Below are 21,801 nucleotides of genomic sequence, written 5' to 3' on the forward strand. Positions count from 1 at the left end.
CCAACCACCCCTATCGCCTGACCATCCCCGGAACCCCTGCCCCAGACTGCCCCCTGCCACCCCATCCAGCCTCCCCCTCTCCTTCCTGACTGCCCCGCTGGGACCCCTGCCCCCATTTAATCCCCCTGTTCCCCACCCTCTGACCGCCCTGCCCCCTATCCATACCCCCACCCCCTGACCACCACCCCGAACTCCCCTGTCCTCTATCCAACCCTCTGCCCCCTGACCGCACTGCCTGGAGCACCGGTGGCTGGCAGCGTTACAGCCGCGCCGCCCAGAGCACCAGGACAGGCAGCCATGTCACCTTGCTGGAGCCAGCCACGCCACCATGCAGCACAGAGCACCGGGTCAGGCCCGGGCTCTGCGGCTGCGCTGATGCCCAGAGCATTGTGCCGGCGGCGCAGTGAGCTGAGGCTGCGGGGGAGGGGGAACAGCAGGGGAGGGGCCGGGGGCTAGCCTCCCGGGCCAGGAGCTCAGGGGCCGGGCAGCAAGCCCCACAGGCCGGATGTGGCCTGCGGGCCGTAGTTTGCCCACCTCTGGTCTACAGAGTGATATGGTTGGCTTAGCCCTCATGTGCAAACTCAGCTGCCATGTTTAAAAGCTACAAGCACTACAAGACTGAAAAGTGGCCATGCTCAGGACCAAGAGGTAGGTGCTACCACAGGTACTGCTCTGGGCTCCTCACAATCATGGAGGCAACAGCGCTGAGGTAGCTGAGTGTCAGTGCCAGTGGCATATAAAAGGCACCCTATATTGCTGCTGCTTCTGTTCAATGGGGATGCAAAGCAGTAGCATTGCTACAGACTCCTTGGTGCACAAGAAGTAGGATCCCGCAACACATGCAAAGCTCTGGCTCTCCAAACTTTAGCTCCCTTCCCCTTCATGCATTCCTGATCTCCATCCATCCCTATTCAATCCCCCTACCACAGAAAAGTGCACCTCTGTGGGCAGGTGTGGGAGGGAGAGGGCAATTTAGCAGGGAAATAGTGTGCGGGAATGTGAAGGGAAGTAACCCATGGAAGAAAAAGTGAGGCTTTAGTCAAAAGCTGGGATATGCAGCACAGAGAGGAGCTCTGATGAATATTACCTGCAGATGCTCTGATGAACCATGGGGCAGGATTTTACTTCTCCCACCCAGATTCCCACACAGCCCAGTCCTCCTTTCTCCCCTGTAACACTGCCTCTGTGATCTACATCTCAGATCTCCCTAGTCAGTAACATACCCTTGACCACATCGCTACTTCCCACCATGCCCTCCTACAGCATTCAGCTTTCTGAAGTTATGTAGCAATGTTTAAAAGTTGAATGTGGTGGTGGGGATGTATAGAGGGGGAAAGGCTAAGTACGTGCATGTAGACCATGAGGTAACAGATGTAAGGGTAATGGGGCTCTGGAAGGGACGTGGTAGAGGAGCACAGCTATGTGATGGGTTGGTAAAGGAAGTGGGCCTATAACAGAGACTGTGGAACATATGAAGGATAACTTACTCCAATGTTTATAGTTATTCCTATGAACACTGTCAGTGTTGCTATACATCCATTGTGAAATTCTCCTCCATACAAAAATATTAATTTAGAGTTAAGAATGTTCAAGGGCAGATCCCTCCATAGCAATCATTAAAAATCAAGACAGTCAACCTTCTTTCACATGCCTTAATAGCCAAACATCACAATACCCAAACAAGCTCACAGACTCCTTTCCTCTACATAAATCCCTTGTGCTTTCAACATATGATCAACCATAATACACACATCATCAAACTTCACTAAATCACACGGAAATGCACAATCTGCACTCTGGCTGCATATTTTTTTGTGTGCACATATGCTCAAATAACACTTTCTCTACATTACCAGAATACATATGTCTAGACAGACTACATCTTACTCTAGCTGTTGTAGGAAATAAGATTGTGCATTTGAGTATGATGTAAAGGAATTGTGACACACTTGGATGAAATGTGCTATATTGGTGCAAACTATTATTTTAAAATGGGGGGAGGGGACGTTGACCAGACTTCCACACAGTCAAAAAAAAAAATTCAGATTGCAGGAGAAGATCAATTCCTCAACATGAGAGAAATGAGACACAGCCAGACCTAGGATGTTTTTTATGTGCAGTATCTACACTGTTCCTATTCACCATTAAATAAATATAAAAATAAAAGCAGCAACAAAACTTATCTACAGAATTTTTGAACGTCAGCTAAATGTTTCCGCCTTCATGTTCTGTAACTCACCTTCTCTTACTGCTCTTTTTATACTGCTTTTCTCAGTTGTTAGTCTTTGTACCTTATTTCTATCCCAAATGCATTGAGTTTAGTCTGTCACTTAGGGAAGGGGAGGTGTCATTTAAAGCCACTTCCACTCAACCTGCTAAGCAACTGTACAGTCAGAGCCAATGTCCAGCCACACTCCCCTTATCCAAATTCTCCAATCAGATAATGACAGGGGGATGCCAGTGTGGCAATTAATGTGTAAGCATCTTACCCAAATACCTGTGCAGGATTCTGTGTAGGGTAGGTCAAATATTTTAAAACGGTTTCATTTCTCTACCGCCTTTGCCACAATAATATTTTACTTCTTAGTGTGGTAATTTTCTTTGCAGTTTTTACAGATGGAGTTTGTATGTACTTGATGTCTACATAATACCCCCCTCCTATGCTCGAGGAACTGGGGTACCTCAAGCATCTGCTAATAGACAATGGCCTGCTTCTCATCTCATTATGAAATATGTCACTCATTTTAGGCCCAAACGTATCTCTACCACAATGAACTTGTTGTTATCTCATTTGTTATAGAAGATGACAGGCGAACACACAAGTGCCACTTTGTGAGACTTTAATGTCAAGCTCTACCTTCCCCCTTCTGCCCATACACAGTGTTGACAAAATGTCAGCAATGCCATGATACCACACTGACTGCCTCAAAGCTAACTCAGGCCTGGGAGAATTTCAGCCTGAGATTCAGGCCTACTTGAGAGAGACTTGTTCTGATTGCATATGACTCGATAGGTGTGGACTAGTGTCAGCAGAAATGCTGAATCATGGAATTATTGTGGAAAATGTTGTTAAAAATAAACCCTAATGCAGAGGTTCTCAAACTGGGGGTTAGGAACCCTCAGGGGGTCATGAGGTTATTACACGGGGGTCGCGAGCTGCCAGCCTCCACCCCAAACCCTGCTTTGCCTCCAGCATTTATAAGGGTGTTAAATATATAAAAAAGTGTTTTTAATTTATAAGGGGGGGTCGCACTCGGAGGCTTGCTACGTGAAAGGGGTCACCAGTACAAAAGTTTGAGAACAGGGAGACCTCTGTTGAGGGTCTAACACAGGGGTAGGCAACCTATGGCACTCGTGCTGAAGGCGGCACGCGAGCTGATTTTCAGTGGCACTCACACTGCCCGGATCCTGGCCACCGGTCCGGGGGGCTCTGCATTTTAATTTAATTTTAAATGAAGCTTCTTAAAAATTTTAAAAACCTTATTTACTTTACATACAACAATAGCTTAGTTACATATTATAGAGTTATAGAAAGAGACTTTCTAAAAACATTAAAATGTATTACTGGCACGCAAAACCTTAAATTAGAGTGAATAAATGAAGACTCGGCACACCACTTCTGAAAGGTTGCCAACCCCTGGTCTAACAAGTGGAGTTCACAATGGTGACCAGAGTGGTCAGAGTAGGGCATTGTAGGACAGTTGCTGGAGGACTATTAAGGTCCATAGGTAACACAGTCTCTACAAGCAAGATGGGTCGACCTCATAAACTTTGGTTCAGTGCTGCCTGGAGAGGTGGTGCACTGTTGGCGCAACGGGCCACTTACACTGGCAGGAGACAAATTTAAGTGCACAATTAGGTCGACGCAAGGCAGCTTATCTGGACCTAACTTTGTTGTGTAGATTAGGGTTACCATATTCAAACATTTAAAAAAGAGGACACTCCACGGGGACCCAGTCCCACCCCTGGTCCCGCCCCAACTCCGCCCCTTCCCAGCCCCCATTCCAACCCCTTCCCCAAAGTCCCTGCCCCAACTCTGCCCCCTCCTCTGAGCACCCCCACATTCCCCCTCCTCCTTCCCACTCTGATCTTGGTTGCGGGTTGCCAAGTGCTTCCCTGCTCCCCACTGGCCCTGCAGCCCCTGCACCCCCCCCGCCCCTGCAGCTTCTGGGCCCCCTGCTCCCCACTGGCCCTGCAGCCCCTGCACCCCCCCCGAAGACTCTGTGCCCCCCGCCTGCCCTGCCCCTGCACCCCCCTGCCCCTGCAGCCTCTATGCCCCTGCCTGCCCTGCTCTTCCTCGCCCTGCAGCCTCTGCACCCCACCGCCTGCCCTGCCCCCCTGCTCCTCCTCGCCCTGCAGCCCCTGCGCCCCCTGCCTGCCCTGCTCCTCCTCGCCCTGCAGCCTCTGCACCCCCCTGCCCCTGCAGCCTCTGTGCCCCCTGCTCCCCACTCACCCTGCAGCCCCTGCACCCCCCCGCACCTGCAGCCTGTGCCCCCTACTCCCCATTCACCCTGCAGCCCCCTGCACCCCTCCCGCCCCTGCAGCCTCTGCGCCCCCTGCCCTGCTCCTCCTCGCCCTGCTTCGGATGCTCAGCGGCGACCGGGTCAGCGCGGGTCCCTGCAGCCCCAGCACACGCCGCACTCCCTGCCCTGCGTCGCAGCCTCCTTCCTCCCGCGTGGGGTGACAGGGCCGCAGGAAGGGTCCCCCAGTGGCCAGGGAGTCCCCGCCCGTGAGGGAAGCCTGAGCCGCTGGCTGGGCCCGGCCTCCCCGTGGTCCTGCGGGCTCGGCTGGGGCGTGCAGTCCGCCCGGCCTCTGAGGGCAGCCCCTTCGCCGCCTTCTGTGGCTGCGCCCCCCCCTTCCCCCGCCCGAGCTCGCTACAATGTAGCCAGGAGGCTGGACTGCGCTGCGGACCACTCGCTACACCGGCGGATCGTGCTGGGGCCGGGCAGGCCCTGGCTTATGCTGCCTCCCTATTTCCCCGGACATGTCCGGCTTTTTGGCAATTCCCCCCGGACGGGGATTTGAGTACCAAAAAGCCGGACATGTCCGGGGAAATCTGGACGTATGGTAACCCTAGTGTAGATCAGGCCTTAGGGCAAATTCTTAAAAGCTGGACTAAACAGGGGCCAGAGATTAATCACAGTCACTTTGAAATATGTATAATTTCTGAATATGTTACTTTTTACAAAAACTACTGTTTCAGCTATAAAAAAAACCCATACGCAGATTACAGATGAAAAGTAGCCAAAGGTAGGGGGAAATGTTTTAAAGTTATCTTGCCATTATCAGTGACATGTAATATTTAAAAAGTACTGCCTGTTGTTTTTAAGGGGGGGAAGGGAAGGTTACTGATTCACAGTGCCCCCCAACCTCATGCTCTACCACGTGGTGTGTCTACCCTTGCTGAGCCTAATTCACATTCACAGGGCAGGATGGGTCTCACTGTCCCTTTCAACTACGGTGACCAGATGTCCCGATTTTATAGTGACAGTCCTGATATTTGGGGCTTTTTCTTATATAGGCACCTATTACCCCCCATCCCAATTGCTATCCAGTCATGACTGGAGAGGTTTAGCTGGCAATATAGATCACAGAACATCAGGGTTGGAAAACTTCAGTCAAAGATGTGATGACACGTATAGAAACCCTCCCGTTTTGCAACTGGGTGCCGTTTCTGCCAGCAACGTGACCATCTGGGCTACTTGCTACCGCCCCCCCGCTGCGATTTGCCCCGTTAACCCTTTTAAACCCCTCCAAAGAGGAGGCAGCAAATCGTAAGCAGAAGTAAGGGCCGAGAGAGGGCAGTGGCTACAGCGAAGGTTACTGGGCATGCTCAGTTCGGGTGAGCATGCTCAGTACACCCAAAGTAGGGAATTGGGAGCGAGAGCTGTTTGCGTCGTTACTCCAGCACCGCCCCCCTCCTAATCCCACTTCTCGCGATATTTCTAATACAACGGTGCTGCGACTACCGAGGGAGATTCTCGCGGGAAGTCTCCTAATCTCCACCAATCAGAGGTTTAACCTGCCCTAGGAGGGAGTAGGGCAAATCACCGTACGTGGCAGGGGCGGGCGTTGTTACTCCGATCCTTGGCCTGTCGCGGCAGCGAGGTGAGGGCGGTTGAGCGGCTGCCGCTGCAATGAGCGCGCGCCCGTGAGGCTAACGGGTGGGCGCGCGCACGGCAGCGCGCGCGAGGGAGGGGGCTCAGGCCCCGAACCGTTCCATCCGGGCCCCCGGGAGGAGGATGGAGGCAGCCGATCTGGAGTCCTCGCTGGAGCTGAGCTACTCCGGTGCGGGCCCTGGGGGGCTGCCCCCTGCGCGCTCCCGCATCTTCAAGATCATTGTGATCGGGGACTCGAACGTCGGCAAAACCTGCCTGACCTACCGCTTCTGCGCGGGCCGCTTCCCGGAGCGCACGGAGGCCACCATCGGCGTGGACTTCCGCGAGCGCGCCGTCACCATCGACGGGGAGCGCATCAAGGTACCGCCGGGCCCCTGGGGGGGGGAGCGGCCCTGCTGTGCTCGGCTCTGCACGAACACCCGGGCCCTCCTGCCGCCGTGACCTCCCCGTCCTGCCCCAGCATGGGCCCGGCCCCGCCCCGCCCGCTCCCCCTCCGGCCCTGACACCCCCGCGGCAGCGTCTCCCTCCTGGCGTGGGGGCTTCAGGGCCATCCGACCCCCCGTGCTGCCCTCTGGGCTGTCGGCGCCCGGCGGGTGAATGCGGCTGCCCGGGGGTCCTTGTGCCGCCGGGCCGATTGTCTAATAGGATAAATAGGAGGTGCCGTCCTTCGGTGCAAAGGGGCTGCCTGAGCAGGTTAGGGAGCCCAGTGTAGGCGGCATGACAGCCCCTTAGTTAAAGCTGGACTCTTGCATGCTGGGATCTGTAGTCCCTTCAGGTCATATCTCAATTTCAAAACATCAGGGGACCATATTATAGAAGTCCGATCATTGTGGTTTGTGCACAATCCCTTGTCAGTATTAGAAAACGTGCACTGGTGTAACTAAACTGACAACCCCTTAGCTTGGCCTCTGACTGGTCAAAACTAGCCCTTTTAAAAAGTGTCTTGATTTCCAAACTCATCTACTGAGGGAGATGTCAGTTTTTACTGTGACTTTGCTTTAGATGCATGTTAACAGTGATGCCATATTTCTGTGTAGCACCACCAATCTTCCTTGTACAATGCAAACATTCATGCCATGTGGGTATGTGCCACTGTTCTGGAATGTGCATTTGGGCCTAGGCTGTCAAGTTATTCTGGCAGTGGTCTGAAATGTTTCCCAAATTAAGCTTCTTTTGTAATGCACACATAAATCCCAAAGGTGATGTTCAGGAGGGGGGAGAAGGCAAGATTCTGTTTATTGGGACACTTTATATCTAGTGTCAGTTTCAAGATTTATCATTTCTGATACAAACAATTTAATAGCAGTGAGAACTCTACAAATATTATATATCAGAAAATGAGGGATGTAGCTAAGAACAAGACAGTGGAGAGGTGTGAGATACTGTGGCTATTTTACATGTTAACTTAAGGTGTTCAGTTTTTAACAATCAAAGAATGTAATGTTCTTCAATGACAGATGTACTTCAATGTACTTCATTCAGATTGTCACACTGCTAGGGGCAGGAAGGAGGGAAATTGAGCATTGGAATGTGGCAGGTTGCATAGCTAGATCACATCTCTCACTTCTGAATCTCCCTCATCTCCTCCCCCCTGCCCCGCCCAGTACCATGAAAGTGGTGGATGTGTTTACAGTTGATAAGGTATTCATAGGTGCTGAGGAAATGTGGGGGATCCAGCCTGGTCTTCAATTCTGAGATGCTTCTAGTAGGTCATAGGGCCATAGCATTACAGTATTTTTTTTTTTTTTTAAGGGAGGCAGGGGACACCAGTTCCTTCAGTCCTCCACCTTCTTAATCAGGAGACTCCTTCCATTCATCCCATTCCCATGAAGCTATATGATGATCTGTTCTAATTAAGTCTTTTCCACTTGCTATGATGAGTCCCAGTGTTCTGGCAAGGGATTGCCACATGCAGGAAGGGTGCCATGTGCAATCATACTGTACACATCCATAGGACCCCAACTTCTTATATTTCTTTTTTCTTTTTTTTTTATTACCTAACCTCAACCCGTTTCTCTGTTTTCTGGCTCCTGCCCACTTATTTTCTTGTATATGGTGGTAACACCTCTCAAGCAATGCCTGCTGGAGTAGCAGAGAGGGAAACTGATGAGCCTAATCAATCTATTAGGCCATGTCTACACTACAGATTTATAGTCATGCCAGCAGGTCAGTCTCTCTGACTGAAAGTAGCCATGCTGGCAAAAGCCTCTAGTGCAGAGACAGTTGTAACAGCAAAACTGTGCTTTTACCATTATAGCTTGTTTCACTTGGGGGGAAGTAGGCTATGCTGGTAAAAGCACAGCTTTACTGGTATAAGCTATTTCACAGCAGGAGTGTTTTGCAGAGCTCTCCTAGAGTAGGCATGGCTGCTGTACTTGCTGCGCCCTAGATGAGCTGCTAAAAATAGAGTTCTTCCCTTGTTACTCTGGAAGGGTTTATGTATTAGTTTCCCGTTCCTCTCTGCTGCTGTTCTCCTCTCCTCCAGGTAGCTGGATCGTTGGTCTTTTTCAGTCTACTCATGCACAGAGCACTTCCCCTGCAGCTGTGGAAATGCTGTGTCATTGGTAGTAACACAGGCACAGTTCTTTTCTACAGGATTTTCTTACCTGGGAATTAAAAAAAAAAAAAAATACAGGGGCAGCCAGTGTTCATGTTACATTTGTATTGTAGACTAATGACTTGATTACTTTTAGGTCTTTTTGAAGCAGCAGGGATTAGATGTGATATATGCACTAAAGCTATCTCAGAAAATGAAGATCTTCTGAATTTTAACTTCTCGTCTATATGATTTGAGCAATCGAAACCCATTGTCTTAACTCTTTTTATTTAATTGAGGTAAATAATGACACAAATGAAATAAAAAGGAGGAAATCCCATAAATCATATCCCATGCCTTAGAGCATGATTCACTGATTTGCAAAGCAAAATGAGGTGCAGAGAAATACATGAACTGTCTTAATCAAAAGGCCATTTATATATTTTTAGTTGGTGTAAATAATGCATACAAATTGTTCATGGTGAAGAAGCCTTTTTTAAGAATACTCATCCCATCTAATTCAACTCCAAGTCTCTTTAGTTTAGCTTTGGGGGGAGGGTGTTAAGTCAGCATATTGTTTAAATACCTATCCCTCAGCTTCAATAGTTTTATCATGTTGTTGATTTTTTTGCCTCAGATATAATGCCCAAAAGGGGTCTTGGCTGCATTATACTTTGAACAAAAACGCAACCCCTTGATGGACAGTTTATTTAAATTATGATGGAATCATAGTCTCAATGTCAGTCCACCAATATGCATTTTTCAAAGTGTGTTTTATCATCTGTGCTGTGTTTGTGAGGAGCCAGGGAGGGGGAAAGTACAAAAAGCACTCAGAGTACAGTCTGCAGAATCTCATATAAATACTGGGGTGTCTATAAGAGTTGGCTGGCTAACAGAAGAAATGCATATATAAAAAGTGAAAAACTTTGTGCAGCACTAGAGAGATGCAGAAAGCCACTTATCTGCTTCATGATTTAACATATCAAGAATATATATTAAAAAATAATTGTAAATTAATAGATTTCAGGTCCACAGTCTAAATAGTTGCAAGTAAACAAACTGTCCTTAAATTGCAGCTTCTCATAAAACTGTTTCCCCCCCTCCCCCCTTTTCTAATGCATCAGCAAACAGTAATAATGCTCTGGGTCTCCTCTTTGCTCCAAATCTTCACTGTCACTTTCTTATCACTTAGTATAGTTTTTGTAATCTCCACTTTTTTGGGGAGAGTTTCTCCAAGTTCTGCAAGTGCCCAAGTAAATAAGTCAGTTTTAAAATCTAGTGTTCTAATAGTGTATCATAAAGCTGTTCTGTAACTCTTCAGCCATACTCTGTCCCTGCATAGGAACTCTGTTTTACCTGCCATTATTAAAACCCTCCATAAATCTCTTGGCTTTTCAGGCTTTCTTGCCAAATCTCTAGAATCAGATCCCAGGAAAGATGAGAAATATCCAGTAAAAATAGCTTCTTCTGAACCAGCCTCTGGGAAAAATGAAGGGTAAGAGAACAGGGTGGGTCCTCAGCTGGTGTGGATTGTCATTACTCCATTGACTTCAGCTGAGAATCCCCTCCCTGTTCTGTTATTTAGTGAACTTTGTGTTAGAGAGGGATGCCAGACTGAAGTCCTTTAATTGTAGTGAAAAAAAATTATTTAGGTGCCTAATTTAGGTATCCAGTTGTATTTAGTCACAAAACAGGTATAGCTTTGGCAAGAGCAGTGCAGCCGCCTTACCCCTTTGCATTTGAGTCAGGGGGTGTCCTTCTCACACTTCCTTGGTGCCAGCGTGAGAGAATTGACAGCAAGGAGTCTGCTGCTCCTGGTGCCTGCTTACTACAATGGAAGTGGGGAGAAGTAGTTTCAGGGGCAGTCCTATTCAACCCCTGTAGCCCAGGGGAATGTTCTCTGTTGCACTGTGGGGATGGAACATGCTCAGAGCAGGTGGAATCTTGGAAGAATTGAGCAGCAAAGCTCTTACTAATCTCTACTGAGCATGTGCTGCTTGGAATTTTTTTGGAGGTTTATAACTTGGCCAATTTTATGTGAATTTCCAGAAATGGCAAAATGCACACAGAAGCCCTTCCCCCAAATTTCAAGTTTCTGTTACAAAGCATGGAGGTAATAGTGCTTCTCAATGGAACAGTTGTAAGATTTTTATTTTGTAACATGGACAAAATATTTTTCACTAATCTCTTTCTCAGAAACAGCTTGAACAGTTTTAGTTGAAACTTCAGAAAGTTCAGCCTGAGCCACCTGGCATGGAAAATTTCAGCCCTATTAGCTAAAATTTGGCAAAGTTATAAGTAGCTACAGAGTCTCCTAATGGAAAGTGTTGGGCAACCTCATCTGCCTATAATGATGCTGGTACTTTTTCTTTAGGAAATGGACTTAACATGCCAACTTGTGTAGGATGTCTATTCAGATGACTACAACTTCTTGGTCACCACTAGCCTGGTTTAGATTTAAACTAGTGTATTAGAGGTGTAAAGTTGATAGCCTAATCTCGTGATTCATCCAGTTTCTTTCAGAAGAGGATTCTTGAGTCTGCAGGGACCCATGTTCTTTCTCTGAGCTTTAATGGCAAATCACTATCATAATTGGGAAGTGGAGGGAGAAGGAATGTGAAATAATTTTTTAAAATAGCTTTCTTGCATTTAATTCAGGTGTTAATTGCAATAATAGGCTCCTTTTCAAGAATACTCTGCATATATCAGGAAAGAAGTTAAGAGAAACACTGAAGTAACAGCATAAAATGTGAGAGATATCAGTGATCTCTCATTTATGCTCAGTCCAGTCGTCCCAAAGCTGTATGTTCCCATAGCTAAAGCATATGGTACCATGTACAGTTTTATTATAAGTAACTTAAATAATAAATTTAAACTGGACATTTTTTATTAGCGACAGCATAAATTATTATTCCATATACTGCATCTCATAGCTTTGTAGTGAGTCTGAAAGTCAAGTGCCATTGACCTCTTAAGAGTCCTAGTTCCTGCACAACCAGACTCTTAGTTGTAAAAAAAAAAAAAAAAAAAAAAAAAAAAAAAAAAAATTTATGGGCATTTTTATAAAGAAATGCTGTGTAAACTAAAGATACTTAAAGGGATGCACATATAAAACCTAGTCAATTAAAAAAAAATTAGTTTCCACTACTACACCTGCACCTTAATCAATCCCTGCCAAAGTTTATGGTTATATCATCTTATTTTGAAAATATTACTTTCCCTTATTGAGATGTGAAAAACGTTTGCAAACAAGAAACACATCTTAAAAAAGTGTTGTCAAGTGGACAAAGTAAACAAACAAGGTTAAAAATAGAAAATCTGTTTTTATGCTGGAAGAAGTAGTTTTTCCAGAGGAACTTCTGAGAAGTTAAAGGAAGAAAAAATAATAGACCAATTTGATCTCCTGATGTTGACCAAAATTAAATTATAGAGCACAGAGGAAGTCCACTTTCAGTGTGGATAGACATGGTGGGAACTTGTTCCAAAGTTCAGTTTCTCTACTTTCTTTTCTTTATGCACACTATTGACAAATGTTTAATAAAAAAAAAAAAAAATAAGAGGGCGAGGGAAATGACACATTTATAGTTAACTAGTCAAGCTATACAATTATCTGCCATTGTGAATAACTTTGCTTTATGCATGCCTAACTCTGAAACCCCCAAATCTCCTGAAGGCCATACCTTGAAAATGTTACCGTATTCAGTTATTGAAAAAATAGTAGGTGTGGAAGTATGTCTGATGCAGAGCTCTATCCTCTGACCAGCTCAGCACTATCGGTGCGGAAGAAAAACTCTTCAGCAAAATAACGAGTGTGCTGAGAGATGTATATTTGTTGCGGCTTCAAAAAAAAGGCTTTTATTACTGCAGATTTCAATATTCTTTGGTGTAAGATTTTACAAAATATCAGTGTCAGTAAACTCTTACAGAAATCTATAGTGGTGATCAAGCTAAACACAACACTAATTTTTTCATATCTTTAATTATGAACAGGTGGCTCTGAAAGCAGTATTTACATAACATTTTGTAACCTTCAAAAACTGTGGTGAAGAGCAATAGAATTTTCTTCAAGAACTAAACTTCACAATATGACTAATACAGAGATGATCTATGTGGTTTTCATAGTTCAGAATGATTTATGTCATTGACCAGCATGAATTGAAATCAGTTCTGCTTTTGTTTTCTCTGTTCCTTTTTGCCCTTTTAGATCCAGCTGTGGGATACAGCAGGACAGGAGCGCTTCAGAAAGAGCATGGTGCAGCACTACTATAGGAATGTACACGCTGTTGTGTTTGTGTATGATATGACCAACATTGCCAGTTTTCATAGTCTGCCATCATGGATAGAAGAATGCAAACAGCACTTGCTTGCCAGTGATATACCACGGATTCTTGTTGGAAATAAATGTGACCTGAGAAGTGCTATTCAGGTGCCTACGGATTTGGCCCAGAAGTTTGCTGATACTCACAGTATGCCACTGTTTGAAACCTCTGCTAAAAACCCCAATGACAATGACCATGTGGAAGCCATATTTATGACACTGGCTCATAAGTTGAAGAGCCACAAGCCATTAATGCTTAGTCAACCCCCAGATAACGATAAGATACATTTAAAGCCTGAGCCAAAACCTGCCATGACCTGCTGGTGTTAGATCACAGTGTTCACGCAGTTATCACCTTGTCTTGTTTGCAAATACTCTAAAAATATGATCTTGGCAGGTTTTTAGTATCAATTATGTATGATCTCTTTGGCACTTTAATGTGTGTCTTTCTTGTGTAGATGTGCCACACTTGTATCTCTGCACTTTGTGCTAGCTCAATTACTGAAGCTTCACTGTACATATACAGAAAAATAGACTTTCAAATGAAGTTTTGATGCAGCAAGTTCACTTAAGTTACTTGCTGCTTGAGAGCATTTCCATCACTGTTGGTATGGTTAATAATCCAGTTTATTTATTTTTGTTGTTTGTTTTTGGTTAGCATTTCATTGATTCTCCTGCATTATACCATTGTTTTGGAGTAGCCAAAGAACTCACATCGTTGGCTCGTAGAGGATGAGTGTTGCAAAGTGTTGGTTTTGTGGGTGTCTGGGATAATGACACAGAAGACGTACCCATTTTCACTGCATCTCAAAGCAGCTATAGCTGTAGATGTGTGCTGTGAAAGGAGGGCCATCAATAAAGATCAACCTAGAATGTGAATGTGGGGGAACACCATTGGTCTCAGTAGTGTGTCATTCTACCTCAAATCCTGGCTATTCATACATGGCAAAGGGGGGGAGAATCTACAGATTGTCCTTGCCCTCAGATAGTTATTTAAAGCCTAAAACGTGATAAATTCTTTGTAATTTGCACATTTTTATCCCACATGCATCCTTCTTATGAAAGATAGTTTGGTCAGAACACAGGGATGGGATTTGAGGGAGGATCCAGATTTCTAATCTTGATTCATTGATTATGCTCTAATAAATTTGTTAGTCTCTAAGGTGCCACAAGTACTCCTGTTCTTCTTTTTGCGGATACAGACTGACACGGCTGCTACTCTGAATCTTGATTCAGGATTTCCTGCACTCATATGCTGCAGAATAGGGAGGAGAGTTAAATCAAATTGCTCTCATAGAAAGTGAATTGGGTTTGGAGAATGTTGTTATGCAGTAACATCACATGAGCTCATGTTGCTCCTGTGATTTCAGGGAAAAAGCTCAGCTCCACGGAACACTTGAATAGTTGTAGAGTTAGAACCATCACTCTGCAGCATGTTCCCCCCTCAAAGTAGCATAATTTTATGGTGTATTGTACATGTCTGATGGCAAGCTAATATCGACAGCCATAACTCTCATGACAACTTCCAACCTAATTCAAATTTCTTCACTTGGATCATTTAAGAACATATGCTGTCTCTGAATTGTGTATCCCACGGTAAATAAATGTACTCCTGTAGTCTAAAATTTGAGCCAGGTTGAGAGGAACAAATGCTGACTTGCGTTTTGTTTTTAAAATAATCTGAAAGAGTAATTTTGAAGAGGAAACTTATTATGCATTTTATGGACTAAAGTATTTTGGAAAAAGTGCTAGTTCCAATGCCCAGTTGTCACATACAGACCTGTGCCTTAGCTTTTGAAAATGTCAAGGCCACTATGTTTTAATGGTAATAAACTGGTCTCTGCCAGAAAAATATGAAGGCAGATGTTCTGTAATTGAACTTGGTGACAAACTTCCAAATAGTGTTCAATTCATGCCCATTTGCCCACTATTATAGTAGAATGATATATTCTCTTTAAAGAACAGAGAAACTGGAAATCCTTTAAACCGTGTAAATACAGAATCATATAAATTAAGTATGGAGAAGACTTACCATGTCATTTTGTTCATCTCCAAACAGATTTTCCCTAATAGATCTTCAGGTTAAATCCTGCTTGGGTAACCCCTTAGAGTTCTTTTGCAGAAGTAAGATGAACTGGGTTGGATTTTTAGAATCCTCCGCTTCCTCTCACTTTTGCTTGGTATTGCAACCATTTCATTTCAGTTGTTTTTTGTATGCTTGTTTGAAGGTCATGTTTCATATTCAAAAGCATTCTGGATTGCACATAACTGTATGGTTCTATCAAAAGGGAATGTAAGCCAAGGAACTTACTTCAGCATATAACATTCATATGCAGTGATCTAACAATAGTGTGCTTGATTATTACATGTTCAAAGAAAAAACTTAAAAATGAGGAACTCTGCTTACGATATGTGTATTGTAGGATGCTGACTGGAAACTAAACACAAAGGTCATTTTAGAGCTTTGTCTACTATTATCCTGATGGTCATATTATAGTAACTAAATAACTGAATCAAGGTAATTGTATAAACCAAACTATGAAAAGTAATAAAGGATGTAATTATTCTATTACACACTGCATCTGTGAAGGAGAAAATCCACTGGCTTTATTCTAGGTTTAAAAAGATCTGTTTGGCCTAATCATATTGGGATTAAGGAGTTTTAGGATTTGTTTTCATTTTGAAACCAACTAACTATTTTTGTAATTTGGTGACAATTTTATTTATGCAATACTTGAAAAAGGGAACTCTGTTTTTATCTGTTTCAGACCTTAAAGAGAATTTGATTTATAGTTCTTCTAGAAATAATCAGCTTTTTAACACGAGGGGCCTTTAAGAAGGGATTAATTTTAAATGTATTTGTAGTATTACAAATAAATATGGTTTACAGTCCTCCTGGAGGGTTTATTTTTTTTCACTCATGTCCTTTAATCGTCTTTCAAAGGACTGATCTGAAGTGTTTGTATAGTATTAAAGTATTTCAACAAACTTTCTAATCTTAATTTTTTTTATTTTTTAATATTCCAAAATCCGAGGACTGAAAGTAAGGCAGTAAATCACTAGACACAATAGAAATGTTCAACTCTCCGTAATAAGTAGCTGGGAACCTATCATAAGTTTTATTTAAGCAAATTACTTACAATTTGTAAATAAGGGCCCTGAATCATGAAATAATGTTTAGCTATGTAATCTAGTCTTTTCAGCACCAAGCATGTTTTGATATTCCTGCCCTAGAGACTGTGGTCTTGAGTTCAGGATCCAGTATGCTTCCTGACTTGCTGTAGTAATGTTCTACTCACAGAAAGGATGTCAAAGGTATTGAATATTTTGTATATGTATTTTCATCCTACCAAAATAAAATGTTATTTTATCTGTTTTTTTATAAACAAACAAAAACACTGGCACAATCCCAGCAACCTAATAAACTGGCTTTGCCATAACTAATGTCCATGGTCTTCATTTGTATTATATGGGGGACATGATGAAGCTATTTGTTGGTATCTACAATATAATCAGATAAAAAAGAATCCATAGTCTTCACTGATCTGGACAGCAACGTGGTGAAAGAGACTTTCAGTGCTTGGACCTCTATTTCCTGCTCCCTTGCAGAGTGACTTTCTCACTACATGAAATAGACATCTATGGATTTACCCTAATCTCAGCTCGTCCGCCTAGTCTGTTATTCCCTTAAATGAATAATATACCGCTTATTACCTTAAATGGAGTTACCTAGACACTTCAGTTTAAACATGTTGTATTACATTAAAAAAGTTTATTAACTACAAAGAGAGATTTTAAGTGAGTACAAGTAATGAGGCATAACAATCAGAAATAGTTACAAGAAAAAAAGATAAAATGCTTTCTAGTTTCTGCCTTAACGAATGATATTAGATTGAAGCAGTTTCTTACCACATGCTTCTAGCAAGTTTACTGACCAAACTCTTTGGGCCAAACCCCTCCACCAGAGTTCAAAGGCTGATTCCTTTGTCATCTAGCATGCAGAGAAGGCGACAGGTGGGGAGAGATCTTGGGGTGTTTATCCCCTCCTTTTTATAGTTGCAGTCCCTCTTTGAAAAGCATTGCTAGCTGAAAACTAAGTGTCAGGGAGCGGATGTGGAAGGATGTTCTCCGCTGCTTTTCTCCCAGCCCCTCATCTTCCCCCCGTTTGAACTTAATTTGTTTTCTTTTCCTGCTTGATGACTGCTTAGTGCTTAAATGCAAATTAAGGCAAGCATGCATTCCTTTGTTGAGGACAGAGCTGTTTGCTGACTTCGACCTGGGCAGGGCTGTGGGGTTTGGAACATGTGTTAGATTCCCCTGTATGATGTTACTAATAACTTCACAATACAATGTTGCCTCACATATTTTATCAGGACAATACTGACCAGCCCATGAGTTTTCAGATGATCCTTTACACAAAGATTATTACATTAGTGTGTAGGGTGTGAATATAGGGGTGTATTCCATCACACTCTCATCTCTCTCAGGTTGTCCTCAAACTGCAGTTAGACCATGCCACACTCATACGTCTTATACTGGCTTGGCCAAGACCGTGTTGGTTCTCCAACCTTCTCGGTCTGTCTACTCTCTTCCTCGCTTCCCAACCTGATGACTCAGCACCCTGGCCAGGTTGTTTAGCCATTGCTGAGCAACCTATACTTCACAGTCTGCTTGGTAACAGGCTTGATGAGGGAGAAGGACGATGCCTGGAAGCAGTTCAGCAGGGCCTCCTTAACAGTAGACACCATCTACTGGGGCTATTTAGTAGGGCAAGTGTTGAAGCAGAGCAACAGCCAACCAGCACATCGGTGATAAAAGCGATCCTGGGGATAGCCCACTGCATGGATACAAATTTTTGTATCTGCATCTGAGCCGCAATCCTCAAACATGGTCCGCAGATTTGCAGTGCTGGATCTGTGGGTTCAGCTAGCCCATCCCAGTATACCTGCAGCCAATCCCAGGCTTGGAGGGAGGAAAAAAGGAAAGACCCTGGCTCAGTTTGGGAGCTAGCTACCTTGCTAAATGTGAGGAAGGCACACAAACATGCCCACCCAGGCAGCCACCTAGGAGAAAGCATTGTCTCCCCAGCCAAGGGAGATTCTGGCGCAGACATAGGAGCCACCACCTTGGGAGTTAACTGAGTTGGTGATGCCCAAGGACATTGTGGGACTCGGCCTCCCCAACCTGTGGCCACCTACCTGAAGGCGCTTGGGACTATGACAAGGTGCTACTCAAGCCCCTATGGGAAGCAGACCGCCCAACCTAGTGGACTAGAGGGGTCATGCCCAAAATGAACAGATTGGTAGGTAGTAGCCCAGGGCAGGTAATTTAGAGACCCTGCTAGGAGGGCTGCCCCTGTTCAGGGGATGATGAAAACAAGGCCCTGGCCTGGGACCCATCGGACAGGGAGGGCCTGGATTGCCCTACCTCCTTGCCCCAGCCTTAAAGGCTGATGCCCAACAACCAAGCAGGGGTCTAGGAGCCAGGCACTCAGCAATCTGGCCCTCCAGGTTTCCCATGACGCTTTTGATCACTATCTAAGGGGATTCAACACCTCAGCTTGTATTCAGGCCATTTTGCAGTACCTCTTATATTTGAGGTTCTTTGGGGAGTGGGTGTCCACAGGATACGTTTAGTGGCGGGTTATATATGGCTCATTGAGCATGAAAAAATCAGTTCGGGGGGGTCAGACAGGCTCAGCTCAAGGCTGGCGGTGAGGGGTTCCTGCAAGAGTCAATTAAGAAAACCTTGAAGGCATTTGGGGGTCAAGCAAGGTCAATGAGCTTGAGACTCAACAAGGTGGAGTCACACAATGTGAATGATTGGGCTGTGGGGGTCATACAAGGGTCAATAAGGAAAAATGAGGCAATTTGGGTGAATCGGGTCACACAAGGTGCTAGACAGCAAGTATTGAAGTGCTAGGGGGTCATGCAAGGGTCAATGAGGCATAGTTTGTGGGAAGTCTTGGTCAATCAGCATGAATAGCAAGGCAGAGGGGTTACACGAGGCTATAGAGAGCAAGTTTTCAAGTGCTGGGTGCTCATACGGGTCAATGAGGAATAAGATGGAGGTACTTAGAGTAACTCATGGTGAAAGGCATGGGGTCACACAAGGTCAGGCAGAACAATGCTCACTGCTGGGCAGTATGCAGTGGTCAATGAGTCATAATTTCGAGGCAGTCTTGGTTAATCAGGGTGAATAGCAAGCCGGGAGGGGGGGGGGTCATTCACAGCAAAGTTTGGAGGGGGATCATAGAAGGTTCAAAGAGGGTGAAAAACCTGTGGGGGAAGGGGAGTCACACAAGGGCATTTTGAAGGCATCAGTGTCACTGATGGTGAATAGCAAGCCTATGTGGGGGGGGGGGGGGTCACATGAGGTGAGGCACACCAAAGCTTAGAGTGCTGGGAAGTATGCGGGGGGAGGGGTCAATGATGCATAATTTGGAGCAAGAGTCTCAACAAGCCAGGTGGGGGTCACCAGAGGTCAGACACAGCAAGGCGTGCAGTGCTGGAGGTCAATGAGGCATAATTTGGAGGCAATCAGGGTGACTAGCAAGCGCGGGTGCGGGGTCACACAAGGTCATGCACAGCAAAGCTTGGAGTGCTGGGGGGAAGCCGGGGGGTCATACAGGATTCAATGAGGGTGAATAGCAAGCCTGATGGGTCACATGAAGTCAGGCACAGCAAGGGGGTGCTGGGGATCATTCAGGGATCAATGAGGCATAATTTGGAAGCTGTCAGGATCAATCAGGGTGCATAGGAAGCCTGTGGGGGTCACATGGGGTCATGCAGGGGATCAGTGAGACATAACTTGGAGGCCCCCCCACTGCCTTTCTATTCACCCTGGCTAATTAAAGCTGCCTCCAAATTATTCCTCATTGACCAATTTGACAATGACCCCTCCCCAGCCCCACCACCATATTTATGGTCTCATTCAAGACAGCAAAAGCAACACCAATTACAGTGAATCTCTATGGTGCTGCTACGTGGTTTTTCATACATACTTTCACCAAATACTGTTACTGCCACAGTGTCTCAAGCTGCGTGTTACAATGCATGGAGGGAACTGTCCTTTCTTGTTTATTAATTGTGTTGCAGTAGTGCCTAGGAGCTCCAGTGAGGCCCTACATCACAGGCTCATCCCTGCCCCGTGTGTGTATTATCGTCTTCTCCTGTTACTAACATCTGCCACACCTCCACCGCCAGGGTCACTCCTCCTTCCTGCTGCCACTCCCCAACTTCCTGCCTAGAGGGGCAGTCGGAACAGACAGGGATGGGTGGGGATAGAATAGAGCCTAGAAGGAAATTTATGAGGGCAGCTGAGGTGAAAGTAGAACAGGGATTCAATCGCTACCCATCCTGAGTGACAGATGGCCAAGTAATCAAGGGCAGGGGCATGGGCTCTGAAGATACAGATGGCTGCTGGAAAGATGCAGAGCTGGAGCATGAAGTAGCCCCTTCTCCTGACGAAGTTCCCTTACTTTGATGAAAAAGAGCTCAACTTCTGGTGAAGCAAGAATTTTGTCAGAGCTAAAAGCTGCCTCGCTTCTCAGTTCTGCATCACCTCAACTCCACAACAGTTGATGGCATCCTCCATGTGGCCCAGTCCTTGTAATCCTCATGTATTGGAACTGCTGTGCTGCTTCTCCTGTCTATAAAGGTCTTCTTGAGCCTGTCAGACAAATGAGTCAGCCACCACCTTCCGCCTAGCCCCAAAAACCAAGCACATTCACCTGCACAAACTTCTTTATGGTGAAGTTAACGTTATTGTCCCACAGTGTATTCTGTTCCCTATACCCTTCTGAAAGAGTGGACTTTCAAAATCAAAACTCAAACATTAAGTAGGGGGGAGGAGGGGTAGGGAAGGCAAAACTGAACTAAGATCTACTGCATATCCCCAGAACTAATGTTAGTGTTAACACACACACACACACACACACACACAAATGTCATGAAAACCACGACATGCAGAGCTGTGGTGGTGCATAACACACAAGACAGCCACCTACCCTTAACTCTGCCCCTTTAAGATAGCAATAGGGACTGGAATCCTCAGAATGGACCTGATTTTCAGTTACACCAAAGCTCATTTTTGCTTCTCAATGGGTGAAAAAGGGAATTAGTGTAAGTGAGAAGCAGAACTAGAGTCTCACTTCCCCTTAAGAAAAAATGCCATTTTCTCTGTTCGCACTGTAAGTCCAAATCAGGACTCCTTGTCAGAAGGATGAATAGAATCATCAACGCCGCATGTGAAGCACCATGGATATGAAGCGTAACTGCTGCTAGTTTCCAGCGATCACATTTGATATCTTTTCCTTGCTTTTCCCAGCTGCACAAATATCAGTTAAACAGCATAAAATCTGGTCCCTGCAGTTTAGGCAAATATTCTCCACATTTAAAAGAACGATGCATAACGTGCTGGTATAACAGTGATGCAGAGCAAGGCGCACAAAACTCCACTAGGTTCAAACAATATCTGGACTACTTTTATACTGCATCTATGTAATCCTCTTATTAATGAGACTGTTGAATGAAATAACTTCTTTATTACTAACAGGGTGTAATGTAAAAGGAAAGAAAAACTTTCAATTATTTCAATAATTACTCATTAGAACATAATCAAAACACTCACTCTCTCTGCTCCCAGAGTCCCCACTGATCCTCAGTCTTTGGGACTGTTTATAAAAAGTGGAGTTTTCAACCCTCCCAAATCCAAGAAGTTTGTAGTTGTCTCAAACAGCATCCTTCACAGACTAGCAAGTAATGACACCGGTTGACAGCCCTTTTCTTAAAGTCAAGGTTAACATATACACTCAGCTCTAGGAGATC

At 45.0% G+C, this 21,801-nt stretch overlaps 1 protein-coding gene across 1 annotated transcript; it reads left to right on the plus strand.

Moving 5' to 3' along the window:
• The first annotated feature begins 3,117 nt into the window (after positions 1 to 3,117).
• On the plus strand, positions 3,118 to 16,413 carry RAB33B (RAB33B, member RAS oncogene family). The gene is made up of 2 exons (XM_005284341.5): positions 3,118 to 6,479; positions 12,860 to 16,413. The coding sequence occupies exons 1-2, from the start codon at positions 6,243 to 6,245 to the stop codon at positions 13,301 to 13,303; spliced, it is 681 nt and encodes a 226-aa protein (XP_005284398.1). The 5' UTR covers positions 3,118 to 6,242; the 3' UTR covers positions 13,304 to 16,413.
• Positions 16,414 to 21,801: the final 5,388 nt, after the last annotated feature.

Source organism: Chrysemys picta, chromosome 5 (assembly GCF_011386835.1).
Source record: "Chrysemys picta bellii isolate R12L10 chromosome 5, ASM1138683v2, whole genome shotgun sequence".
NCBI lineage: Eukaryota > Metazoa > Chordata > Testudines > Emydidae > Chrysemys > Chrysemys picta.

Bases quoted from the DNA above. Each gene is read 5' to 3' on its own strand.
- RAB33B (XM_005284341.5), top strand. From the start codon at position 6,243: ATGGAGGCAGCCGATCTGGAGTCCTCGCTGGAGCTGAGCTACTCCGGT. The intron at 6,480-12,859 runs GTACCGCCGGGC...TTGCCCTTTTAG, and splicing joins TCGACGGGGAGCGCATCAAG to ATCCAGCTGTGGGATACAGC.